Source organism: Pantherophis guttatus, chromosome 11 (genome assembly GCF_059756535.1).
Source record: "Pantherophis guttatus breed Tessera chromosome 11, ASM5975653v1, whole genome shotgun sequence".
NCBI classification, from domain to species: domain Eukaryota; kingdom Metazoa; phylum Chordata; class Lepidosauria; order Squamata; family Colubridae; genus Pantherophis; species Pantherophis guttatus.
The window spans coordinates 6233161-6253907 of record NC_142073.1 but is presented as its reverse complement, the minus strand read 5'-3'; the positions used below and the strand labels follow the sequence as shown (position 1 = coordinate 6253907).

The 20747-nt window shown below is 39.9% G+C and overlaps 1 protein-coding gene across 4 annotated transcripts; it reads right to left on the bottom strand.

The window, feature by feature from the left end:
* Positions 1-446: 446 nt before the first annotated feature.
* On the bottom strand, positions 447-19650 carry LOC117670932 (nuclear receptor coactivator 5-like). 4 transcript variants are annotated; one of them, XM_034426469.3, is made up of 11 exons: positions 19395-19650; positions 15357-15423; positions 12590-12622; positions 11845-11925; positions 11108-11193; positions 9957-10083; positions 6452-6651; positions 5579-5854; positions 4350-4568; positions 2075-2219; positions 447-784 (listed from the first exon to the last, which is right to left on the bottom strand). In XM_034426469.3, exons 2-11 carry the CDS (start codon positions 15413-15415, stop codon positions 745-747), a joined length of 1266 nt encoding a protein of 421 aa, XP_034282360.2. In that variant the 5' UTR covers positions 15416-15423; positions 19395-19650; the 3' UTR covers positions 447-744. The 4 variants fall into 4 exon arrangements, with proteins under 4 accessions (XP_034282360.2, XP_034282361.2, XP_034282362.2 ...); XM_034426470.3 differs by having other exon boundaries at positions 2075-2216; XM_034426471.3 differs by having other exon boundaries at positions 4350-4556.
* Between the last annotated feature and the right edge of the window lie 1097 nt (positions 19651-20747).

Here is a 20747-nt window from a genome sequence, read left to right as displayed (position 1 = left end):
TTGGGCTCAATTATGGTCGTAAGTCGAAGACTACCTGTGACATAAGGAAATAGTGGAATTTAGAACAACTTTGGGAAGTGCACCCTTACCTATAAATCTGCGTAAGAACCACTCCATCTTATTTAAGCACAACGGAAAGTGTAAAAATAAGTTATTGTTGTTCTCCTATACAACAATAAATCACCGAGATGATTTGGACTATTTAAATTGGGGCAGTTAGGAAGGATCCAAAAGGGTATCGGCTTGATCTGAGAAGCAACTCAAGGAACAAATTTGGAACATAATGTTATGCACATAGCTTGCTTATGTAGGGCTTAATGTGCAGTCTTGGCCTTGTGTGTGTTGTGTAGTATTTAACGATGGCACAGTCAACAAAAAGCGTTACAACAGATAGCTAAACAATCATTGTTACTTAAACGATGTGTGAATCAAAAAGAAGGGGGACCTGTGGAAATAAGTAATTTATTTTGAACAACATTGATTTTAGAGAAGAGGTCAACATTAGGGAATCTACAATATCCATTGTCTACAAACATTTATGTTGTGTTAAGTAAAAAAAAAAAAAAAATTTGTTCTTAGGAATGTGTACAACAGAAAATAAGATGCATTTAATGTGGCCGGGAGTGGTAACATACATTTGTCAAACTCGGCTATATCTTAAAAGAGAAATGCTGCCATCTAGGACAATTCTTTATTTAATTCCTTATTAGTTCAGGCATCATCTCTGAGTTCAGGAACTTTGGTTTAAAGGCCCATGGACGACGGGTGGATGTTGGCCGAGCAGCTGGGGAAAAAAAAGAACAGCAAGATTGATACTTCTTCCCATGTTTAGCTCACAAGGTCCTTCAAGCAGGAGCTGGCTGGCTTTAGGGGGTGGTGCTCTTAAGCTTCTTTGAAAGGGCGCTCATCAAGAGACGAAAAGAAATATATATTATTTTGGCTTATTATTGCAGGATAAAACGACCCTTCGTTTTCTGCATCTCTGTTCTTCCTCTAGCCCACAGAGCATCCTTATTTATTCATAATCCAACTTTTGTTATTTTTATAAATAACCATTTTTCCCCAAAAATAAGATCGGGTTTTATATTAATTTTTGCTCCAAAAGACGCATTAGGGCTTATTTTCTGTTTAGGTATTACCTGGGGCTTATTTTAGGGGTAGGGCCTATATTACAAGCATCCTGAAAAATCATGCTAGAACTTATTTTTTGATTGGGTCTTATTTTCGAGGAAACAGGATAACGCAAGATAACGAACATATATTCTTCCTATTTTCCCTGTAACAACGTCCCTGTGAGGTCAATGGCACTGAGAGAGTGACTGACCCAGTCATCCAACCGGCTTTCCTACCTAAGGAAAGTGAGGACTAGAACTCACAGTCTCCTGGGGATTGGCCCAAAGTCATCCAGCCAGCTTTCCTGCCTAAGGCAGGACTAGAACTCACAGTCTCCTGGGGATTGGCCCAAAGTCACCCAAGCCAGCTTTCCTGCTGAACTCACAGTCTCATTTCAACTGGGGCAAGATGCAAAGATGGGAAGTTTATTGGCTAACCAGGCTCCTCCTATTAGCTACGCCACAATGGGATGTACCGTCTGAATCCAGCTTATACGTATTATTATTATTATAATCAGAGCATATTGCTTAGCCTGATGGCGAACCCAGGCATTAAGGCGGATTCAACCAACCTTGACGAAGTTCGGGTGTGAATCCAGCCACACAGTTGAAGACAGTCTCACCTGGGAAGTCTGCAGGGGAGGTGAGGAATGACAACTAAAACTACTAGGAGTTGGACGAGTGAGGCATTCAAAAACACTGGCAGATGAGGGAGGTTTTAGGGGATGGTGGGGTTTTTTTTTTATTGCTAAGGGACAGCTACTTGGCATTCAGAAGCCTTCTTAGCCAAATGACGGACAGCGAAATACAGGTGCAGCCTGCTGCCCCTTGTTGCTACGCAGCTCCAGACCGACAGGAATGGAGGAAACAGCCACTAATTGGGGGGACGGACAGACGGACAGCAATACTATCTTCTTTCAGACTTAGGCACGAAGCATCACCCAGATTTGCCTGGCTCTCACCTGTAGGTAGGTGTGGGTAGCAGGCCAGGTCTGCTCCCGAGCAGTGGCCGCTTTGTGGGGAGATGCGGAGGAGTTAGGTGCATCGGTCTTTTGATGATCTTTGTGAGAAGAGGAGGAGGTTTCCCCTTCGGGCCAGCCGGCACTACTATGAAGGAAAAACAGAAAACAGGATTTTGATACAGTGGTACCTCAGTACTCTGTCAACTCTGTAGTTGGCTTGACCGACGCCATCTTTGAGGCTTCAGTGTTGCCACAACAGAGATGAGGCTTAGGGAGGGAGAAATAGAGATAGCTGGGAGCTTGCAGCCAAAACAAAACACTTTCCCCTGGGAACCAAGGTCATTCCAGCAGGTGGCTGAAGAGAGGAGGAGGAGTGATGTTACCAAGCAGCTGGACAGCACCCTGATTGGATCATGTGACTGTTTGTTTGGGAAAAGAGGAAAACTTTTAATTAGGTGAAAACCACGGGAACCTTTAGTCGGTTTTCACCAGCCTGTGCCAAGATGATAGATCCAATGAAACTGTTTTTTGAAGACTCTACCTGCCTCGGAGTTCTGTTCGTTATGGGTGTATTACTTGGAACCCTGACATACTCATTGTTAACTTGTTCTACCTCAGTACTCATTGTTAACTGCTTCTGGGAGCTGCGATGAGTACCAAATGAATGTTTCCCATAAGGAATAATATAGTGAGCCACAAGGCAGCCGACATTGACAAGTTCTAGCTTGAGGACCAAGACAAAATGTGTGCATCGGAATTTCTTGAATACCAAATGCGACGCCTTGCAAAACAGCAGAGTACTAAGGTACCACTGTAGTTAGCAGTATCGACATACCAGATGCAGTGCAAACTTATATTCAAAAGGTAGGGTATATATGCTTTCCGAAGGGGGGGGGGAAACTTTTGGATCCAGAGACAATAAAAGCAGACCGGCGAATAAAGGAATTATTATTATTATTAACTCAAGCAAACAAATTTAAAAGCCCAACACAGAAAGCACAGATACCAAGCAAGATGATACTCAAATCTCTTAACAAGCTGTCAGGAGCTCCTTAAAAATAATAGTAAAGATAGCCCAAGGATGGTCAATTTCCACAGTACCCAGAGCTAGGATATATTTAGAAGCTGCCCACTGTCAGCAATAATACCAAGGTTTTTAGCAAAACTTTTGACCCCAGGACTTCATGCTTATAGTCAGGAGACAGCAAGACCTGGCCTGGACTAGCTGGCACATGACTCTGGAATGGGAACCCAAAGTCTGAGATTCTCACAGATTGGCAACTATTTCAAGATTTCTTCCCGCCTTCTCCTTTATTTCTTTTATTTGTATCCCACTTTTTAAAAATTATTTTTACAAATAACACAAGGCGGCGAACATATCCAACACGCCTTCTTCCTCCTCCTACTCTCACCACAGCAACCACCCTGTGGGATAGGTTGAGTGAGAACGAGTGACAGGCCCCAAAGTCACCCAGCTGGCTTTCATGCCTAAAAAGGGACTAGAACTCCCAGTCTCCTGCTTTCTAGCCCAGGTGGGTCTTAACCATTATTTAGCAAACAAAAGTGGGAAACAAGGAAATTTTTGCTCTAAACATTTACATTTTTCTTAGTACAAAAGAGAATGGAGTGGAATAATTAGAATTAGAATAGAATCATGGAAGGGAAGAGAATAATAGAATAGCATAATAGAGTAGAGTAGAATCATGGAATGGAATAGAATAGTAGAATAGCAGAGTAGAGTAGTAGAGTCGTAGAGTAGAGTAGAATCATAGAGTAGAGTAGAGTAGAGTAGAGTAGAGTAGAGTAGAGTAGAGTAGAGTAGAGTAGAGTAGAGTAGAGTAGAATAGAATAGAATAGAATAGAATAGAATAGAATAGAATAGAATAGAATAGAATAGAATAGAATAGAATAGCAGAGCAGAGCAGAGCAGAGCAGAGCAGAGTAGAGCAGAATCATGGAATAGAATAGCAGAGTAGAGTAGAGTAGAACAGAACAGTTCTTTATTGGCCAAGTGCAATTGGAAACATAAGGAATTTGTCTCCGCTGCATAAACTCTCAGCATGCATACAAACAACAAAGTGAAAAATCATAAGACATGAATAGGAGAAGGCAATAGGAAAGCTGAGAAGGATAATAGTAATACAGCCTTACTACAAGGGTTAATATCCTTAGGATAAGGATATTTAACTGGATAAATCCAAATAGGTCACTAAACTCTTGAAACAAGAGTGGTTTTCCATGCAGCCACTACAATGTTGTATTTTGAAGGACCAACCTGGAGTGGGGAGAAGAGCCCCCAACGGTCTCTTGCCCAACAAAGCTGGCTTCGGCGAGGGCACAGCAGACTGCCCAAACACAGGAGTTCGACCAGGGGTTGGCAGAAGGGGTGGTGGCTTGCTCAGCGTCGGAGGGAGAGCGCTCCCGCTCGGCCTGGCGTTCGGATACTCGCCGTCTTCACCTGCGGCGGCTAAAGTGTTCGCTTCTGCAACAAAACCTGGATTAGGAGGACCCAAAGTTAGCAAGGAAACAAATCGCTTAGCCAGACGTGCCACTAGCCAAGAAGTCAGCCTGGCTGCTTATTTTAATGTCCTTCTTTTTTTCAGCCAGTCCATTTACGCAGGGATAATAAGGCTTAGGAAATTTTTAAGGATGTGAGGTGGGAAAAGTCATTTTTATAAGAGTCACGGAAGTGATTTGAAGTAGTAAATTGGTAGGATTATTGGCTTTTATAATAGAAAGCAGTTAGGGAGGGTGTCTTTTTTTTTCCGCGAGTGTTACACAGGTTTTTTTTCACTTGCTCTAATTATACTTTGTAACGGCCTTGTGAAATGTGACTTATCGGACAGCAGTACAGAGGCGAAGGGGGGGGGGGGCGGTTACTCTTTTATTACGACAGCCGGATATCTGGATGGGGGGGGTGACAAATTTGGGGCTCATTGGTAGGGTGCTTCGTAGTCTCCTAAAGTGGGGAAGAGGCTCTCCAACCTGAGCCACAGTAGAATGGACTATGTTTTTGCCCTTTTTATCATTAAGAGCCATATATCTCATGCACTCAGGACAAGGTGGCATTTCTCCCAACGCCCCGCGAATAGGGATGACAAGTTCCCTACTCACCTGGAGGGGACTTTTATTTGAAAACGCAAAGAAAGGACAAACGTTAAGGAATCTGGGATAAGGACGAGCTGGGGGACAGATGCAGACCACTTCGTGGAATCCATCTTAAGTAGACACCCCACTTCCTAGAGAGAGAGCTGTTACCCACAAATAACAGGTGATCAAGCTGCAGCCCCTTCTCGAGAAAGTCTCATTTTTAACCATGTTAAGAGTTCATGCACGAAGTGTGATCCTCCCACCCCTGGTTCGAGGGAGGATGGGGCGTTTTCACACTGGGTATTTGCTTATTTGAAGGCCACCCCCCCAGAGGTTATTTTGAGATTGTGGGTGGGATTTAGAGGGTATTGTCGAGGAAGAAAGGAGGGTTGGGGGATGGGGGAAGATGAATACCTTCAAGCTTATTTCTCCTGGTCTTCAGGTAGTCACTTATTGAGTTCAATTCTTCCATATATAAATGCTTTCCCTCACTTAACAGAAAGAGGAGGTGTCTAATGCCTAGAGGCACATGGTAACTCTCATAAAGCTCCCGTTCTAGAAAGCCATCCGCCAGATCAGCTGCTTTGTGGGAAATCTCTGTGCGCTGCTGTTGTTCATGCTCAGCAAAAATTTCCTCAAACTCTTTAGCTATCAGAGCCAGGGCATCTTCCATGGGCATATTACGGTGGACTACAGAGAAGAGAGACACCTTGCTTTTTAAAAAGTCACATCCAGACAAAAAAAAAAAGAAACAAAAAGACCCCAAACACAAAACTGCCGCGTCCTTCCACCATTCAGACCACGGAGCTAAAAGCTACCTTCGGACTCAAAAAACGCCAAAACGTTTTAACTGAACGTGGTTATGCCCAAGATTCAACACAAACACGCCCGTTTCTATATGAAATGTCGTGGGGGACTCAACTTGGCGCTTGCTTTGTGTGTTGAATTAATTTTCCTAAGTGGGACTCGTTTTATAAAACCACCTCTGGAAAGAGGAATGGAGTTGAGGATGTGAGTGACATTGGAACGTTCTTTTTTAAATGCAGGAAAAATGCCTACTAAAAACGGTCTGCTTTTCCGGAAGATAAATTTTGGATGAAGTACATTTTGCTAGGTGCAGTAGCGGTGTACGGCTATGAATTCTTAAATCAATTATTTTACTGCTCTTCGGCATATTCAATCATGTCTCAAAGAGGGTAGTTTTGATGTGTTTTAATATGAGGAGAAATGGATCTAGAGAGCGCGTTTTCTGAATAGGGACCAGTCCTTAAGGTAAGCTAAACTTACTTTTGATAGTCTGATGAAGCATGATTACGGTGCATGAGGAAAGTGTTACATTAGATGGTTCAACAAGAACGCAAAATGGAGAACCATCGTTTTTAACTTCCTGGAGGGCACGTGTAAGACCTGATTCAGAAGTAAGGTATATCATTTCCACCACAAGGCCATGATCCTGCAAACGATGGCCTATGGCTGTTGAATATTCCCTTGAAGGAAAAAACAAACAAACAAAAGAAAGAAAGGAAAAAAAAAACAAAGAAGCAGGTTATTTTACAAGTAATTCAGAAAATATATTATTAGTGCCAGCGTCCTAGTAAGGGTCACTTTTTGTGCGCAGCAAGAAAGTTCACTGAAAATTTTCAGTGAGATAAGATTAACGGTGTGCTTTTCTGACAAGTCACCTGAAACAGAAGGGTCCTTGCTTTATGAAATGTAGATTTCAGCAGTCATAAAACTTCCAGGTATACAGAGAAGAACCTCAAGGTGGGCCACACATTTCCCGACTGAAATGCTTACAGAAAAATTGAGGTTAAATTTGTAGCAAAAAAGGAGAGCTGATCGGGTCATACAGTGTCCTATGTTTTAGGATTTTAGACTTTGACCTCTGCAGACAGTGATGTTCATCAATAAGGTATCCTGCAGATAGGATTTTTCAGAGTTGTTCAATGTATGACTGAGAATTCTGGAGAGTGGCAGGCTGGAAAAACCAGGTCTCTACATCTACAATTATGTATTATAGGTACAGAGGTTTGGGGCTAAACTTCCTTGATGGGAAACACAAAATTTTCCCACAATATCAAACTGACAGGTGAAGCCCTTGTTTATATGAACTTCCACATAAGTTAAGCTCACTTAATTGGACTGGATTGTAGCTACCTGGGCTTAACTCTCGCAAACACTTTGCAGTGATTGAATTGCGTAAGGATGTAGAATGTTTAAGTTGCTTCCATTTCAACAATTCCAAGGGAACCTCAGGTGTGTCTCCATGAGAAACTGCTTAGTATTTGTGAATATTTAGTTAACATACACAAATGAGATTTTTGGATATAAAGTGATCTTTAAAAGTGTGCACACGTGGAAATTATTTAATAATGGCATTTAGGCCTCTCAAAGAACAGCCCAACAGAACTCTGCTTTCTTTTCTCAGATTTGAAATAGTTTTAAAGTAAACAGATGCGAAGGAGCAAAGACTACACTGCAAAGCAATTTTTTTAAAAACGAACAACTTATTTAGATTTTATAAATGCTTTACATGTACTGGCACTTTTATAGAATTGCTTAATTCAACCAGGCTTCTATCATGGGTCATTCCATGTTCTTTCTGGACAGAAACTCAACTTTTTTGAGGCTGCAATTTTACTTTATGGAAAATTCCATAGGCATGGATGCCCAAATTTTCTAATTAGATCTAATTTATCTAATTAGATGAAACAACTTCAAGTAACTGGCAATTTTACCTATGCTTCATAGCCATTTTGTGTGCCATGTTTTAATAGGGCCTTTCTGGAATAAGAAAGGGTTTTTTTACCGTATTTTGCCAAACCCAAAGATTTATTCTCAAAACTTATTCTAGGATATGAGAATATTTTAAATAGCTGCATTACCATCTCATCCGAGGAGACGAACACATGAGACTAATTATGGACAAACATTTAGTGGTGAGGTTTATAGAACCAGAAAGAAAAAGGTGACCAAAGATTTGGGACTACACGAAAAAGTTTAGCGTGAAATGAACAATCACCGTCTTCAGTTTATTTAGCACGCTTGCTGTGACAAGAGCAAACAGATGAAAAGACAGGATTTTTTAAAATTCCCACTTTGACTGGATGGGAAACTGGAAAAAGATGACGGAAATATTTTACCAGAAAAACAATGCAGGCTTCAGGTGTCATTTTGGCAATGTAGTATCAAGGAAAAATGTAAGCAGCCCTGTAAGTGGTTCTTACAACATTGCTAACGTCACAATATGACACAATCGTTGAGAGCGATTCGTCCAAATTACAGTGACAATTCATTTAGCAAAGACGTACAAGAGCGACACTCCAATAGAGATTGCTATTTACTATTGATAATGTGCTTGATGTGTGGGAGAAGTGGAGCACGGCTTTTAGGGAATGTTTGAGAATGCAAATTAAGAAATGCTGATTAAGGTAATACTGCAAGAATGAAAGTACGTGAAACTCCCAAAAGTTCGGGGTTAAGCAAAGTTGGAGGTAGCATGTTTGCTTTCAACTGAGGTGTGTTTTTATATTGGAAAGTCTTCAAGGAAAAATAAAATTTCCTCAGAGCATTTTAGAGATTCTAAGGACTGTTGTGTGAAAATCTGCAAATTATGGGGGCCTTTTTTTCCCCAGGAACTGCGTAAGAGAAATAATAATCGTTATTTTAAGTATCAAGATGAAATGTTCAATACCGAACGCTGAATTTAATGACCCTCGGTGAATTTCATGGCATTCAAAATCAACTGAAAGGAACGGAGAGGTGATGCTGTGGCTAATTATTATAAATTCCCATAGTGCCAACATCAAAATTAAGCTTTTTCAATTGGCTTCATTTACTGATAGAGCTTAACACAAATTTTCACCTTAAAGAATGCTCACATTAAACCACTACCCACACTACTTGTTGATATTCAAGTTATATCTGGGCAAAGAAGAACAAGGGACTGCATTAAAATGTTTTTTTTAAAAAACACCAAATGATAATCCATACATATGAGCAGTTAGAATATTTCATAGGCGAAAAGGAGAGGCGGATCTTGATTTAAATGGACATGGATGGGCAGGAAAATTCACAGGTGACTGTAAGTTACTATGAGAAATAATTACCATACCCCTTTTAAAGAGATCTCCCTATTAACTAAAACATACATGTAAGAATCAGTACTAACAACCATCTTACAAGAGCTACAACTACACTAATTAAGTCATAGTCCTACTATGCCCAAGTTACAAGGGACAGACGGAAATCAAAATATTTTACCATTTTAATAGTTTCCCATTCATGGGAAACAGGAAAAAATGTAATATAGAGGATCCAAAAGAGGGTGGGAATAATGGGAGGTGAGCCTATTTCACTGCTATTTGTATTATTTTTATTCAACTCTCTAGATCAGGGGTAGGTAAACTATGGCATCTTTATGACCATGGCTGGCTCAGGAATTCTGGGAGTTGAAGTCCACAGGTTGTAAAGGTACCATAACAGATCCGCCTATGCTCTAGAGACTTATTCTGGGACAGTTCTAATAACAGGCGTTTATGAGAAATATGCGGTGGGGTAGAGGAACCTTTTCTCCATGCAAATGATGTTACATTTAGAGATATATTTCGGTTGCTTGGTCATGCAGTACAGACATCCTGGCTCTTTTGTCACTTCAGAAACAAAACAGGAAAATCTCTTAAAAAGAGTTAACCATATTGCTAAAAGTGAAATTAAATGGGGAACTGTTTGCTCAAAGTTCAGTGAAGCATCAGTAACTGCATCTTTAAAAAAAAGAAAGAAAAAGACTTACGCTTGGTCTTTGCTGATGGAAACGATGACACAGTCCGAAGCTCTTTCTCTGTTGTATTCCTTCTCTATCTGCTGGTAAAACTGCATGTACAATTTATCGCGATGAGCATCCTTGGTGTGGCTGTCATCTAAACATATAAGCAGATAATCAGATTGAGAATGGAAGAGATGGAGGGAGGGAGGGAGGGAGGGAGGGAGGGAGGGAGGGAGAGAGAGAGAGAGAGAGAGAGAGAGAGAGAGAGAGAGAGAGAGAGAGAGAGAGAGAGAGAAGATGGATGGATGGATGGATGGAAAAAATAAGAGAATGTCCTTTTTGGCCAGATATGTGCATCTATCATGGCAGATGGGGAGAAAAAAATTGGTCTGGGGGAGGCAGAAACCTCCAAGACTCAGCCAACATTTTCTGTTGTCATAATTTCTCACTATTTTGAGATGGGAAACGTACAAAAACCTCTGCAGAAGCTCTAAATGGGCTGAACTGTAATTGATTAGCAATAGGGTAGGGTAGGATAGGACAGACAGACAGATTAAAGCAGCAGCGAGGTTTAATACACAGGTTCTTTCTTCAGTTAGATATGGTAAATTCAGTATCTGGGCAGGATTCGGAACTGGATTATAGGTGTTTTGGCTGTAGTAGCAAAAACTGTTTCCCACATTGATTTAAAAAAAAAATGTTCTGTAAACAGCCAGCTTTAAGTGTCTTTGTTCTCAATGAAAAGACCAATAGAAGGGACTATATGTTTTTTCCCAAACACCATCATTCTGCTAAACAAATAATTCCCTCAACACTGTCAAACTATTCACTAAGTCTGCATTACTATTACTGATCGTTCCTATCACCTATCTCCTCCCACTTATGACTGTATGACTGTAACCTTGTTGCTGGTATCAAGCTTTATATTGACTGTTTCCCTATGACTATCATTAAGTGTTGTACCTTATGATTCTTGACGAATGTATCTTTTCTTTTATGTACTCCAAGAGCGTATGCACCAAGACAAATTCCTTGTGTGTCCAATCGCACTTGGCCAATAAAGAATTCTATAAAGTTCTATAATGAACCCAATGGGACTGAAATGCAAAACTGAAACGAAAGGAATTTGGAGGAGCAAGCACATTCTTACCGCAGCTTTAATTTCAAGTAACGCTTACCTTTCTGAAGGTACTGGTGTCTCTCGTAATTATCTTCATTCTCTGTTGATGATGGATGATACTGCTGCCCAAAAAGTTCTTCAAAGCTTTAAGCCAAAAACACACAGGAACTAGTTATCTCCCTCTTAAACAAAATATCACAACCCTCAAGTTGAACAAATGCTAAGTGTCGGTTTTGGAAGCCATTTTTTTTTTTCTTTTAGCTTCCTCTGACTGCCACATATTTTAGCCTGGGAAATTGGGATGGTTTTGTTTTTGTTTTTTGGGGTTGGAGTGGTGGAAGAATAGCCATAACAACATTCCTTGCTCTGGGAGTCAAGGACATTTGCCTGCGCTTGGATGGGAGTGACTGGGGATTGTTTCCAGTTAAGCCTGAAGGATGGATTGGACCTTGTGATGGACATGTGGGTGTTGGGACAGGGACTTGAACTTTTCTTTGGGTGGGGAAAACCACCCAAAGCTTTCAGATTTGGGTTTTCCCAGATGTGCCCACATGACATTTCTAATAAAATGGAACTTTGAGGAATCTATTGCCTTGGAGTTTTATTTCGTTGGGGGTGTTTTTTGGAACCCTGAAACTAAGAACACTGGTTTACATCAAGGAAGGCGTGGGACTGCATTGTTTTCAAGAGTACGGAATAAATTAATAATTATTTGATGCCATTCGTTATTTGCTCCATGCCGTTACTTCAGGTTATAACCAAAGTGAGCATGGAAGGGAAAAAGAGCCTTCTCACCTGTTACCATCCTCATGATCCTTCGGATAACCTTCTGGAGGAGAGTAAGAACTCTTCTGAATGGATTTGTAAGGGTTGATGCTGGAAGGAGCAAGGAATGCGTGTTAAGGATTGCCAAAAGGATTTGAGCATGAATAAACCTTTGGGCTACATCATGGCAAGACAGCCATTTTGGGGGGATTTGGAATCCACATTTTAGACCCTGCAGAATAAGATCTGAAATATCTATTATCTGGTGAAACATTGATGGGAGACATCCGAAACAGCTTTTTTTTTAAATTGTTATTGTTAATTCAGAATTAACAAAGATCTCAGCAAAGAAATTAAACAACTCCCCCCCCCCCCACACACACACTCCAATTTCAGCAAATCCCTAGAGACCTGGGATGACATGACAGCATCCAACATCACTGCATGGAAGAACTCTTTTGTTATTACAGGCCATGCTAATAGAAGAAATATGACAAATGGGGGACAAGGGCATGGTGTGAAGTGGTGGATATATTACAAGGAAAATATCTGTCATTATCTATCTATCTATCCATCCATCCATCCATCTCTTCTGTGTGTCTGTCTGTATCCATCCATCCATCTCTTCTATCTGTATCCCTCCATTCATCCATTCATCTCTTCTGTCTGCCTGTATCCATCCATCCACCCACCCACCCCTACCACCCAAGAACCTTTTATCATGCTGATAATCTGGCTTTCAATCAACCGTAGAAATGTTAACGTAATTACTTACTCCAGAAGTCGAGGAATCCACCCCGGTCTCTGCCTAGACTCAAAAAGAAAAACCAATTAATTTACATTAAAGTTAAAAGTAGTCAATGCCATTGTTAAAAATACTGATTTTTTTCTGAATGTGGACTGTATCTTAAAAAGGCTGAAGACAGAATGATCTTGGGCATTGTGAGGTACACCCATAAGTTCTCACGCTGCCAGTTGATGGACCAACTACCATTTCTGAGTGGTCTTTACGGGCAGACCCAGGCAGAACACAGAGCAATGTCTCAAATGGGAGGTGACCAAGGCATCGATGACCATGAGCAAGATCTCCCGATCAAGAAACAAGCACAATTGGTGTACACGTAACTGCGCAAGGACCAATCGAGTGCTCCTTTGTTGGAGGTCAGTTGCTAGTGAGATGTTTTGGGGTTGCTGACTTTGCCATTTGTTGTTCTTTTCTTAGCCAGAGGCTAGTTATATTCTTCTTTGTTTTGGTTACACTGTTTTTTTATATTGTTTTGATTGACAGTGAACCATCCAAAGCCATTTGGAGTTTGGTGACATCAGATCAAACAAAAAATAACACGCTATACTTGCAGAGGGTTAAGAAAGGGCTTTTCTAACCGTGTTACAGCATTAAAAGAAAAACATAAATAAGCTGGAGTGATGATGAAAATTGCAGTGTGGTTTAATTCCTTTAAACCAAACACTGAGCAGCATTTTTAAAATCTCAAAGTCGTACAACAGATAATGAAGGTTTTTGTTCTGCCAAATTTTCCCTCCTTTCAGATCAGCTAAACAATCTAATTATTCTAAACATTAAGCTTAAGCTGCTGGCTTTGGACCCACCGAGATACGGAGAGAGAAACCAATTAAAACAAAACACACACAAAAAACCTTCAAACTAGCTGGCAGATGTAGAGTCTGGAAAGATCTGTCAAGGAGCAAAGGCAGCATAAGGGTAACAGCTGCCTGGTCTTGCCTCATTTACTGTTAACTATTTCTTAGGCACAGATAAAAACTGAATTCGGTTACACTGATTAACTATGAATACGAGATGCAGCACATTAAACCCTTGAGCAAAATCTGAAGTGTGTAATGCCAACAAAGATGCAAGCACGAAACCCAAGATTGGGTTTATTACAGCCAGACACTTTTGTGGACCTAAGTACAGTTAACAGTCTCAATTCTTTACCATAAAAAAAAATCATTTGTTATACAGGTAGTCTTCAACTTATGACCACAATGGAGCCCAAAATTTATGTTGCTAAGTGAGAAATAATTTTGCCCCATTTGATGATTTCTCTTGCCGCATTTGTTAAGCGAATCACTGCAGTTGTTAAATTAGTAACACGCTTGTTAAGCGAATCTGGTTTCCTCATTGACTTTGCTTGTCAGGTCGTAAAAGTGGATCGTATGTCTCTGGGATCCTGCTGCAACAGTCGTAAATGTGAGTCAACTGTCAAATATCTAAATGTAAATCATGAGACCATGGGAATGCTGCAACGGTCATAAATGTGAAAAATGTCACTTTTTTTCCAGTACCATTGTAACTTCAAATGGTCACTAAGTGAACTGTTTTAAGTTGAGGACTACCAGTAATTGGGGTAGAAACATTCTAGATCTGACATTGTAGAGAACCTGTAGATTAACTGGTAGCACCCTCAAACAACCAGAAGATAAGATGATTTGTGTTATTTATTGCATTTATATCTCACCTGTTCTATAAAAGCTCAAGGCAACTTCTAGAAAGTCTCCTCTAACTTTATCTCAAATACAATTCTTTTGAGAACTCTTGAATTGAGTGTCACTGGTTTAAAATCAACCAGTCCGTGCCGTCGTTTCTGCAGTGTTTTGTTGCTAAAGGTTTTGTTATTGGTAAGTAACAGAACAGATACTGAAGCTTAAATACTGTGGCCACCAATTGAGAAGATTCATTAGAAAAGACTTTTGATTTTAGGAAAGATTGAAGGCAAAAGGAGAAGAGGACTGCAGAGGATGAGATGGTTAGTGTCATGGACACAATGAACATGAATTTGGACAAACTCCAGGAGATACTGGAGAATGGGGGGGGGGGGTGCTGGCTGGTGTGCCATAATCCTTAAGGTCATGAAGAGTGGGACACAACTTAGGGACTGAACAACACAGCAACACAATTCTTTGATAACTCTTGATTCAGCTGAACAGGAATCCAGATTGAAAAGCAGAAGTGTAAGCCAATTGTTGGTACCAAATTAGAAATACCAGCTTGCTTGGGAACAGCAAACCCAGAATAATTTGTTGAGATTGGCAGCCATACAAATTGAATGAATAAATAAATAAGCAGGCAAGCAAACAAGCAAACTAAGAGGATAGGTTTAGATGTGATGCATAATTTCGTTTCTTGAAAAACAAAAAACAAATATGTAACACATAAGCACACAGACAGTTTATATGTTAGGCAGGATTAGCTGAGAATTTGGGCGTGCCATTAGCCACAAATGTAGCCACTAACCATACTTAAAGGAGGAAACCAGGATACAATGCAAATTTAAAATGCTAAATTTCACACAGAATTTTCAATGATTTAGTCAAATTATATCTTATATTACTAAATGCAAGGATCCAAGTATTTAGTTTGTATCCATCAAGTATAGGTTGCAATTTTCAAATGAAAAGTTAGTTAAGAGTTAAACTTCTGAACTGAAATTTATATATTGTAGTTTCTTTTGAGAGGGGGGGAGGGAGAGAGATTTTAAAAAAAAAAACCAGAGGAAAAAGGACGTGGATCATTGTGTTTTTACCTTTTTTCAGGATCAGGTGTTTGCGCTTGATCTGTGGTTACTTTGGGCCATGAAGACATTTTAGTTTCTAAATTAGAAAAAGAAAATCTTATTTAAAATAAAAACAGTTTGAAAATACTTCCAGAAGAAAATTTACATCTGAAAACATTCAGAGAAATAAGCCAGTTACGTTTCCCGCCCCAAACTACTAATGCATTATTTAAAAAATGAAAGTTAAAAAGTGGAAAACGTTTGAGTCCCTTAAAAATGTTGCTTTGCTTCATGAAATTAACATGTTCGCTGGATACAAATACTTCAAACACTTCCCCTTAATTGCCCTTACGTTGTTATGGTAGAATGCCAAACAGCAACAGAGTATGGGGTTAAATGGACTAGTCCATAATTAACATTTTTTACAAGAAAAGATTTCCCACAGGACAGATAAGAAATCTGGTGCCTTCTATATATTTTACACTACCATTTCTACAATTCTTTGTCTGGGTCATAAAGTCTAAAACAACTGGGGGACATCAGGTAGAATTCTCCATTTCTGTTCTGCCACTTTTTTGTTTTTGTACCAGGTTATTAATTTTTGAGGGCATAATTATAAGGCTGATGTGACAGGTAAATTATATTTTTGCATTTCCCTTATGGTGTATTCCTAGCTTGATATATTTGGAAAGGTTGTTTCTCTGCTCAGAAGCCATCATATCCCTTGTGCTAAATATTCTTGGCTTTACTGTAAACCCCAAAATAGATGAATGTGCAGCAAACTTAACTTTCTTCCACCTCAGTGAATCTAGAGCGCAGATAAAGGACACCCTCCACTTTCCATCAGATCAGGAACATCACAAACTGAATGTGTTTCGCTAGAGAATTTTGCCTCAACCACATATATAATTATAGACTGCCTGTTCAACATAATTATATATAGTAGTGGAAAAGATACAATGAAATGTAAATAAAGATGACATGGTGAGAACATTTTGGATGTTTTGCAAAAACACACGAGTTGTCAGACACGTAATTCTACACGTGAAGATTCCATTAAATTGATTTATTGCTAAAAGCCTTTATAGACAAGGTTTTTCTCAGCTTCTCAACACTTGACTCTTTTCAAGCTGCTTAGAGCGTTCCTTTCCCTACAATAACCATATAATACAACCCCATCAAATATAGCAAGAAAGGCAGATTACAATGAAAATGAGGATGGGAAATCGCTACTCCTCTAGCTGAGCTTCTATCAATTTATCCTTTTCCATGGAATGACAACCTATAGCAATGCAGATTGCATCTTGAGGGATCCTGGGTGCTCTCTGAACTTGATTGTCTTCTTGCAGACATCTCATTACCCAAACTAGGTAACATCATCAGTGCTAGTAAGGAGTGGGGTTTGCTTTCAATTTATATTCTGGTGGCTTGCCCTGTCAGTATTGGTAGAGATGGTTTTAGAGGTTCTTTGGTTGAGCTGTGTCCTGTTGGCTTGTTTGGCAATTCTTTGATAGGAGTATTGTTTACTTCAATTGTTGGTCTGATGTTAATCTTGGAGTTAACCTATGCTCCTATCACCCATCTCCTCCCACTTATGACTGTATGACTGTAACCTTGTTGCTGCTATCCTTAAGATTTATACTGACTGTTTCCTAATATGATTTGATTGCTTATTTGTTCCCTATGACTATCATTAAGTGTTGTACCTTATGATTCTTGATGAATGTGTCTTTTCTTTTATGTACACCGAGAGCATGTGCACCAAGACAAGTTCCTTGTGTGTCCAATCACACTTGGCCAATAAAGAATTTTGTTCTGTTCTAGTCTCATCTGGGTGCTGATTGCTTCCCCACCAGCAATTAGCACCCAGAGGAACATAAATTAACTCCAAGGTAACATCAGACCAACAATTGAAGTAAACAATATCTGATAAATTAAGAAATACAAGAAAAAAAATTAAGCAAATACATTAATTTTCTCTCATTAATGATAAACAAAGTAAAAGAATACAAAGTTACATCTTTACAATTTATACCTATCAGTGTATATCTTAAAGATTAAAATTTGAGTTCTTTGTCCAGGATGCCTCTCTGTTGTTGCATTTATATGTAGCCTAGCTAACTCTCCCTCTCCCTCCCTCCCTCTATATATGTATATATGATGTATATGCACTCTCCATACAGTTTGAATATTGTGTTTATTGAGCGTGTGTGTGTATCGAAAGTGTATACACACATAACACATATACAGATATGCTATCTACATACATATGTATATACCTACACCCTAACATGTAAATACATATAAATATTAATCACTGTCCATCTTGGAACACATAGCAGAAAGAGGAAGCTTGAGAGAGAAAGAGAGAGATGCACACATACAGACACACGTATACAGCAAATGTTATATATATACATACACACATTCAGTAACTACAGCATACAAAGTGGAGAACTCAGACACGATTGACACATAAACACACGCACACACATTTTTTTCAATATTCCTATATGTAAACACACATGGTTGTTTTATATTCCTATAAACACACACACATACATTCTTTATATCCCTATACATAAATACGTTCTCTTTTTATATATCCCTATACATAAACACACACAAACATGTTCCTTTTTATATATCCCTATATGTAAACAGACACACACTTTTTATATATTCCTATACACACATTCTCTTTTGTATATATATTCCTATACATAAACAGTCTTTTTATATATCCCTATGCATAAACACGCATGTTCTTTTTTTAAATCTCTCCATATAAATCCATACATTTTTTATATATTCCTATAAACACACACACATTCTCTTTTGTATATATATATATCCCTATACGTAAACACACACACGTTCTTTTTATATATTCGTATAAACACACACACATTCTTTTATATATTCCTATACATAAACACACACACACACATTCGGTTTTATATATCCCTATACGTAAGCACACACAGACACAAATTATTTTTATATATTGCTATAAACACACACACACACACTCTTTTGTATATATATTCCTATACGTAAACACACACACACGTTCTTTTTATATATCCCTATACATAAACAAACACATTGTTTTATATATCCCTATGCATAAACAGACACACACCGTTCTTTTTTAAAATCTCTCTCTCCATATACACACACACAAATTCTTTTTTATATATCCCTATAAACACACACACATTCTCTTTTGTGTGTGTGTGTGTGTGTGTGTGTGTGTATATATATATACATACATACATACATACATACATACCTATACGTAAAGACACACACACACATTCTTTTATATATTCCTACACATAAACACACACAAACACATTCGGTTTTATATATCCCTATACGTAGGCACACACACATACATTATTTTTATATATTGCTATCAACACACACACACACATTCTCTTTTGTATGTATATATATATATATATATATATATATATATATATATATATATATATCCCTATACATAAACACACACAAACACATTCTCTTGTTTTAAAATCTCTCTCTCCATATAAACACACACACATTCTCTTTTGTGTACATATATATATATATATCCCTATACGTAAGCACACACACATACATTATTTTTATATATTGCTATCAACACACACACACACATTCTCTTTTGTGTATATATATATATATATATATATATATATATATATATATATATATATATATATATATATAAACACACACAAACACATTCTCTTGTTTTAAAATCTCTCTCTCCATATAAACACACACACATTCTCTTTTGTGTGTGTGTATATATATATATCCCTATACGTAAACACACAAATTCGGTCACTAAGCCCTTCTTTCTATTCTAGGCCGACTCCCTTGGCGAGGCCTGTTTCCTCTTCCCCCCCCATCCGCAGCCAGCTCGCGCCCTCCAGCCAACCGCCCCCCCCCACACTCCGGCCTTCCCTCCCAGGCGCTCCTACCTGCCCAGAGCCCACCCACCCACGCACCCCTTCCTCCCTTCGGGACCCCGGCCGCCCCTTCCTCGCCGCTCACCCGCTCGGGCTGCCCAGGCGCCCCTCCGCCCCGCGAGACAGGCCGGCCTCCTCGCTCTCCTCACGGAGCGGCTGCGACCCTGAGGAAGGGGCGGGCGGAGGGCGGGCGGTAAAGGGGGCAGCCGGTCCCGCCCACTGGGGCTCCTCCTCTTCCGGGAAGCGGCAAGTCCCGCCCCCTTGCCCCCCACCACTTCCACCCCCACCACGCCCAGCGGCCTAGCGAGGCCTAGCAGGCCCGGCGCGGTTTCCAAGGCAACGGCGGCTGGCTTTTGCCGAGGCGATAGGGATGTCGGGAATTGTAGTTCGAATTTTCCAACCTAGCTTCTTCCCTGGGAGGGGAATGACGTCACGTGGAGCCGAGAGGAATTAGGCAGCCGGTGGGGTCGTGCGTTGGGGGGGGGGGCGCGGCTGCAAAATAAATAAATAAATAAATAAATAAATAAATAAATAAATAAATAAATAAATAAATAAATAAATAAATAAATAAATAGCTAGCTAGCTAGCTAGCCCTGGGAAATTCTTAAAATTGGCAAGTAAGAAAAGCATTAAAAGTATCTTAAAGCATGTTGGGGGGGCATGGGGGGGGTCAAGAGGCTGACTCTGTAAACCGCTTAGAGAGGGCTGGAAAAGCACCATGAAGCGGTATATAAGTCTTAAGGGTTTATTGCTATTGCTATTATTAACCACCCTAGGAGCCTTTGGGGATATAGAGGACGTTCATCCTTCGTTCACTCATGTTTCAACAGGGTAGTGTTAATACATTTATGGCAGCCCGATCTCTGCACATCAGAAAAAAGATGTGGAAGGAAGGAAGGAAGGAAGGGGGGAGGGAGATGGAAAGAGGGGAGGGAGGAAGGAAGGAAGGAAGGAGGAAGGAAGGAAGGAAGGGGGGAGGGAGATGGAATGAGGGGAGGGAGGAAGGATGGAGGGAGGAAGAAGGAAGGAAGGAAGGAAGGAAGGAAGGAAGGAGATGGAAAGAGGGGAGGGAGGGAGGGAGGGAGATGGAAAGAGGGGAGAAAGGAAGGAAGGAGGGAGGAAGGAGGGAGGGAGATGGAAGGAGGGAGGGAGATGGAAAGAGGGGAGAAAGGAAGGAAGGAGGGAGGGAGATGGGAAGAGGGAGGGAGGAAGGAAGGAGGGAGGGATAGGGAAAGAGGGGAGGGAAGGAGGGAGGGAGGAAGAAAGAAAGAAAGAAAGAAAGAAGAAAGAAAGAAAGAAAGAAAGAAAGAAGAAAGAAAGAAAGAAAGAAAGAAAGAAAGAAAGAAAGAAAGAAAGAAAGAAAGAAAGAAAGAAAGAAAGAAAGAAAGAAAGAAAGAAGATTGTTAAACTGTTTCAAATGTTCCTAAAATCTTGGAGG